The sequence below is a fragment of the Physeter macrocephalus genome, chromosome 4 (assembly GCF_002837175.3).
Source record: "Physeter macrocephalus isolate SW-GA chromosome 4, ASM283717v5, whole genome shotgun sequence".
In the NCBI taxonomy this organism is placed as follows: domain Eukaryota; kingdom Metazoa; phylum Chordata; class Mammalia; order Artiodactyla; family Physeteridae; genus Physeter; species Physeter macrocephalus.
In genome coordinates, this window is record NC_041217.1 from 52,189,013 (window position 1) to 52,196,106 (window position 7,094).

The 7,094-nt window shown below is 38.4% G+C and overlaps 1 protein-coding gene across 4 annotated transcripts in view; it reads right to left on the bottom strand.

Annotated features, from left to right (window-relative positions):
* CNST (consortin, connexin sorting protein) overlaps positions 1–7,094 on the bottom strand; it is a 136,174-nt gene that overhangs the window by 44,845 nt on the left and 84,235 nt on the right. For all 4 annotated transcript variants that reach the window (XM_055084200.1, XM_024133637.3, XM_055084201.1 and 1 more), the window contains exon 3: positions 1,306–1,511. In XM_055084200.1, coding sequence (XP_054940175.1) covers positions 1,306–1,511 — 206 coding nt within the window. The remainder of the gene's footprint in view (positions 1–1,305; positions 1,512–7,094) is intronic.

The following is a 7,094-nucleotide window of genomic DNA, read 5'->3' on the forward strand; positions in this document are numbered from 1 at the left end:
CGGAGCCGGTGGGTCGGAACAGGAGAGGCCACAACAGAGGGAGGCCCGCATACCACAAAATAAATATAAATAAATAAATAAAAGAAAATAAAACACAGCTCATAAATATCTTAATCTTTTTGGAATTATCTCTTGTGTATCTTCCTCATCACTGTCCTAAAGATCTCCCAGTCTCCAGGCTCTCCATCTTCTAGCTTACCCTCCCAATCATCAAAAGAGTTATTTTTCTAAAATTCAAATTCTGGCACCTGCATAATTAAAAGCTCTCAGCCTTGGGCCTCCCTGGTGGCACAATGGTTAAGAATCCGCCTGCCAATGCAGGGAACACGGGTTCGAGCCCTGGTCTGGGAAGATCCCACATGCCGCAGAGCAACTAAGCACATGCGCCACAACTACCGAGCCCACGTGACACAACTACTGAAGCCCGTGCGCCTAGAGCCCATGCTCCCCAACAAAGAGAAGCCACCTCAATGAGAAGCCCGTGCACCGCAATGAAGAGTAGCCCCGGCTCGCCACAACTAGAGAAAGCCCGCGCACAGCAATGAAGACCCAACGCAGCCAAAAATAAAAAAATAAAATAAATTTAAAAAATAAAGGCTCTCAGCCTCTAAAAGTAAGGCCTTAATGGCACAAGCTACCCAGTCTTAATTCCTTAATTTCCTTAATCCCTTAATTTTACATCTTAATCTTCAACAACATCCCAGTCATGTCTTTGCAGGAACTGTTCTCTCTTTCTGTACTGGCTCACTTTGTTCATCTAGTGAGAGCCTACACATCCTGCAAAACCCAGCTCAAGAATCACATTTTTTTCCCCTAATGTCCAAAGGACAAAGTCAATCATGCATTTTGTGCTTTTGCTGAACCTTAAACACATATCTACTCTAATGCTTTGTACAGACTTCTACAATTAGTTATCTACAAACTGTTTCTCCTATTCCACAGTGCCTCTCTTAAGGATATACTCTGTTACATAATCTGTTTCCCTAGCATCTAGCTTAGTTTTTGGTACCTTGCTGGTACTTATTAAGCACTCACTACATTCACTCTTATTTGTACACGGCTTATTCACTAAGCAAAAGAAGTTAGCAACAGTATGAACTATAGATTGATGATCCAAGCCAATGTGTGGCCACGAGCCAGTGATATGCCAAATTTCCTACCAGTCCCTGATCCAGGGTCACCTCCTCTTGGACTCACCAATGACAGGTGGGGTAGAATCAATTACAGAGAATAGGATTTTAGATGATTACAAATATTGGTCCCAGAATTTCAGTGAGGCTGAAAGTGAAGGGTTTAACATGATACCTGATGAAGGCAAAGGGGAAGTGCTCTTGAATCCAACTGCTCAACTTCACCCCGTATAAGTGAGAACAGAGATTGCAGAACCAGCTTCGGGGCTTCTAGTTGGTCATTAGCATTTACTTCTGCAGACTCTTCATCACTAACAGCATGTATGGCTGCATGTAATATATTTTCTTGCATAAAGGGTGTGGTATCTCCTGAAGAAAGTCCTTTGAGAGGTAAATAAAATGCCTATGTTAGGATAAATTTCCATCATGGTAGAACACCTTAAAACAATTATGCCTGTTAATCATAAAATTTTCAAATAAAGCTAATTACATAGAAAAAAACAAACCCACAGAAATCACAAGTTATTCTCCTCAATAAATTAAGATTGCACTGACATCTGATTATTTCTATTAGCGATTAGTTAATAGAAGCAATTCTATTAGATCTATATAACTTTTTAATTTATATTATAAATTAAGAATATAATTTATATTCTTAATTAAGAATTATAGTTAAGAATATAAAAAAAAGTGAGATCTAAAGAAAAGTATGTAAGTTAAAATCTGACCAAAAACTTGACTCTCCCAAAGGAAAAATGAATTAACTATAATCTGAAGTCATGTCTTATGCAGAATGAAAGAACTAAATGGGAAGATAAATGTGTTTATCATATGAAAGGCTAAAGAAGTTAAGCCTTCCTCTCTAAACTCTGGTCTGATAACTTTAGAACTACTTCTGGATCCCAGCAGAGCAGAAGGAATTCAGATGTCCAGAGCTAATGGCCACAGAAGCTTTTTTTCCTAATAAAAAGAAGTAACACAAACTTGGCGGGAAAAAATCAGTGAATAAATCCTTGGCCCACAGCTCCTGAAATGACACACCAAAGTTTAAAACTTTAAATGTTACACATTATAACTTCACCCTTCACTGAAATCTCAGCATCAGTTCTAATTTTCATATTGAAATTGAATAGACTGTCTGCCTCTGTACATACCTTCAGCTAGTCCACCTTGGAAAGGATCTTTCTCAGTAATTTAGCGTGTGCATACCATGACTGAAGTTGCCTCCTGCCAATCCTCTAGAGCAGGGGTCCCCAACCCCCGAGCTGCAGACCTATAGCGGTCCGCAGACTGTTAGGAACCGGGCCGCACAGCAGGAGGTGAGTGGTGGGCAAGCAAGCAAAGCTTCATCTGCCGCTCCCCATCGCTTGCGTTACCGCCTGAAACACCACCCCCTCGACCTTGGAAAAATTGTCTTTCATGAAACCGGTCCCTGGTGCCAAAAAGTTTGGGGAGTTTGCCCAGAACCCTGTCTTCTACTGCCTTCTAAATAAATCCACTGCTCTAGCCAAGCTGGCCAATTCTGTATCTCCCTAGTATTAATACTCTGCGCCTTTCTGAGCAATTACAAATTCTAAGAGTTAAAAAATTTTCCTCCCCGGACGTCCCTGGCTGTCCAGTGGTTGAGACTCTGCACTTCCAATGCAAGGGGCTCAGCTTCGATCCCTGGTTGGGGAACTAAAATCCCACATGCTGCACAGCGCGGCCAAGAAAATTAAAAAAAAAAAATTTCCTCCCATCTGTCTAGTTAAGTTCTACCCTAAAAAAAATTCATATATTTCTCTATAACATGAACCTGAAGTAAACTTGCTTTCCTCTAAATCCTATATATGGTCTATGGTCTTGCATTAAACCATAGTTAGATGGGGTTGCATTATAGTGACTGGTGAAGGGTCTTATCTTGATTAGATCATAACTCCTACAGCACAGGGATTAATTTATATTGCAGTTATATCCAGTAGCATATTCAGCATTAAAATTCCAAGTGCTGTGCTTTCTACAAATAATCACCTACAGTGATTCCTTATATTTTAGAAAATTCGCTTCTATAAATTTTATGTTGTTTGGACTCTGGAAGTACGAGGCCTAGAGATGGCCTGCCATTTTATTTTGCAGGAACAGTATTTGTGAAAACATGGATGATTCTTCTGCCTTCTAATTTTCTAACCACAATGGTAGTAGTGCCAATGTAGGAACATAAGCTTTGTATAGAGAACTACAAAGAAACTAAGAGAAATACTGTTTTCTTTCCTTTTTCTCCAGCCACACTACTGTGCCCAAGTTATTTAATTTCATATAGACTGTGATAAGGCTAACCTCTCAAATTCTATACTTTTCATTAAATTCTTCCCACATAATTATCAAATATTACTCCATATTTCCTCTTTGAAAAATTGAATTTTATAATGCTCATTTTCTGTAGAGGGAATTTAAATAAAACCCTTGAAGGATATGGCCAAAGAAGGACAGGATTTTCCAAAGTAAGGATAAAGGACAGAATTTATGACTCCGTTATCTAAAGGAGGTCTAAAAAGGGTCCTGTTAAATAATGGAAATGAAAACATGCCAGGTGATTACCTCAGTTATTTAGACAGTATAGATGCATAATAGTCACGGCTCCTGCTAGATCCATTTTCTAAGTTATTTTATTTATTTATTAAAATTTTTTTCTTCCAGTAATTTTATTGAGATGTAATTGACATACAGCACTGTATAACTTTCAGGTGTACAGCCTAACAATTTGACTTACATAAAACACGAAATGAATCCCACAATAAGTTTATTTCATATAGATAAAACATTAAAGAAATAGAAAAAAATGTTTTCCTTCTGATGAGAACTCTTAGGATTTACTCTCTTAACAACTTTCACATATAACATATAGCTCTTAATTATATTTATCATGTTATACACTACATCCCTAGTAATTGCTTATCCTGTAATTGGAAGTTTGTACCTTTTGACCACCTTCACCCAATTCCCCTTCCCACCACCCCACAACTTTGGTAACCACAGATCTGATCTTTCTCTATGAGTTTGTTTTTTTATGAAGTATAATTGACCTGCAATACTGTTAGTTCCTGGTATACAACCTAGTGATTCGATATTTCTATATATTTCAAAGTGATCACCATGATACGTCTCATTGTCATCTGTCATCATTACAAAGATATCACGTAGTTATTGACTATATTCCCCACACTGTACATTTCATACCTGTGACTCATTTATTTTGTAACTGAAAATTTGTACCTCTTAATCTCCCTCACCTATTTCTATCCTCCTCCCATCCCATTCCCCTCTGTCAACCACCTGTTTGTTCTATGACGCTGTTTCTCTTTAGTTATGTTTGTTCACTTATTTAGTTTTTTAGATGCCACATGTAACTGAAATCATACAGTATTTGTCTTTCTCTGACTTATTTCACTAAGCATAATGCTCTCCAGGTCCATCCATGTTATGACAAATGGCAAGATTCCAATCTTTTGTATGGCTCAGTAATATTCCACTGTATATGCATGTATCTGCGTGCACGCATGTGTGTGTATAGAACACATCATCTTTATCCATTCTTCTACTAATGGGCACTTAGCTTGCTTCCATATCATGGCTATTATAAATAATGCTGCAATAGACACAGGGGTGCATGTATCATTTTGAATTACTGTTTTCCTTTTCTTTAGATAAATACCCAGGAGTGGAACTGCTGAATCATATGGTAGTTCTACTTTTGCTTTTTTGAGGAATCTCCATACTGTTTTCACATAGTGACTGCTCCTATTTACATTCCACCAACAGAGCAGAAGGGTTCTCTTTTCTCCACGTCCTCACCAACACTTGCTATTTGTTGTCTTTTTTTTTTTTTTTTTTTTTTTTTTTTTTTTGTGGTATGCGGGCCTCCCTCCGCTGCGGCCTCTCCCGTTGCGGAGCACAGGCTCCGGACGCGCAGGCCCAGCGGCCACGGCTCACGGGCCCAGCCGCTCCGCGGCACGCGGGATCCTCCCAGACCAGGGCGCGAACCCGGCCCCCCTGCCTCGGCAGGCGGACGCGCAACCACTGCGCCACCAGGGAAGCCCTATTTGTTGTCTTTTTGATACAAGCCATTCAAACGGGTATGAGGTGATATCTTGTTGTGGTCTTCATTTGCATTTCCCTGACGATTAGTGATGTTCAGCATCTTTTCTTTATTTCTTTTTTTAAAAAAAAAGCAGAATAGTACTGTATACTCCTCATTTGTGTATTGGAAAAAAGAATGCAAGGAGATCATAACCTAAGATCTGAGCTAGTGCTTGGTGCCAGAATTTTAAAATATTTCTGGAAAGATACCCAAGAAATTACCCTATAGAGAAGGGAACTGAGGAATCAAGATTCTGGTGAGGGAGGAGGACTTACATTTCAGTTTGTTTTTTAAAATTTTATTTATTTTTTTATACAGCAGGTTCTTATTAGTTATCGATTTTATACATATTAGGGTATACATGTCAATCCCAATCTCCCAGTTCATCCCACCACCACCCCCCACCACTACTTTCCTCCCTTGGTGTCCATACATTTGTTCTCTACATCTGTGTCTCTATTTCTGCCCTGCAAACCGGTTCATCTGTACCATTTTTCTAGGTTCCACATATATGCATTAATATACTTTCCTCCTTCTGACTTACTTCACTCTATATGACAGTCTTTAGATACATCCACGTCTCTACAAATGACCCAATTTCGCTCCATTTGATGGCTGAGTAATATTCCATTGTATATATATATATATATATATATATATATATATATAAAACATCTTCTTTATCCATTCATCTGTAGATGGGCATTTAGCTTGCTTCCATGATCTGGCTACTGTAAATAGTGCTGCAATGAACATTCAGGTGCATGTGTCTTTTTGAATTATTGTTTCTTCTGGGTATATGCCCAGTAGTGGGATTGCTGGGTCATATGGTAATTCTATTTTTAATTTTTTAAGGAACCTCCATACTGTTCTCCATAGTGGCTGTATCAATTTACATTCTCACTAACAGTGCAAGAGGCTTCCCTTTACACACCCTATCCAGCATTTGCTGTTTGTAGATTTTCTGATGATGCCCATTCTAACTGGTGTGAGGTGATGATACCTCATTGTAGTTTGATTTCCATTTCTCTAATAATTAGTGATGTTGAGCAGCTTTTCATGTGCTTTTTGGACATCTGTATGTCTAATTCGGAGAAATGTCTATTTAGGTCTTCTGCCCATTTTTAGATTGGGTTGTTTCTTTTTTTAATATTGAGCTGCATGAGCTGTTTATATATTTTGGAGATTAACCCTTTGTCCGCTAATTCATTGGCAAGTATTTTCTCCCATTCTGAGGGTTGTCTTTTCATCTTATTTGTAGGTTCCTTTGCTTTGCAAAAGGTTTTAAGTTTCATTAGGTCACATTTGTTTATTTTTGTTTTTATTTCCATTACTCTAGGAAGTGGATCAAAACAGATCTTGCTGTGACTTATGTCAAAGAGTGTTCTTTTTATGTTTTCCTCCAAGAGTTTTATAGTGTCCAGTCTTACATTTAGGTCTCTAATCCATTTGGAGTTTATTTTTGTGTATGGTGTTAGGGAGTGTTCTAATTTCATTCTTTTACATGTAGCTGTCCAGTTTTCCCAGCACCACTTATCGAAGAAACTGTCTTTTCTCCATTGTATATCCTTGCCTCCTCTGTCATAGATTAGTTGACCATAGGTGCGTGGGTTTCCCTCTGGGCTTTCTATCCTGTTCCATTGATCTATATTTCTGTTTTGTGCCAGTACCATATTGTCTTGATGACTGTAGCATTGTAGTATAGTCTGAAGTCAGGGAGTCTGACTCCTCCAGCTCTGTTTTTTTCCCTTAAGACTGCTTTGGCTATTTGGGGTCTTTTGTGTCTCCATACAATTTTCAGATTTTTTGTTCTAGTTCTGTAAAAAAATGCCATTGGTAATTTGATA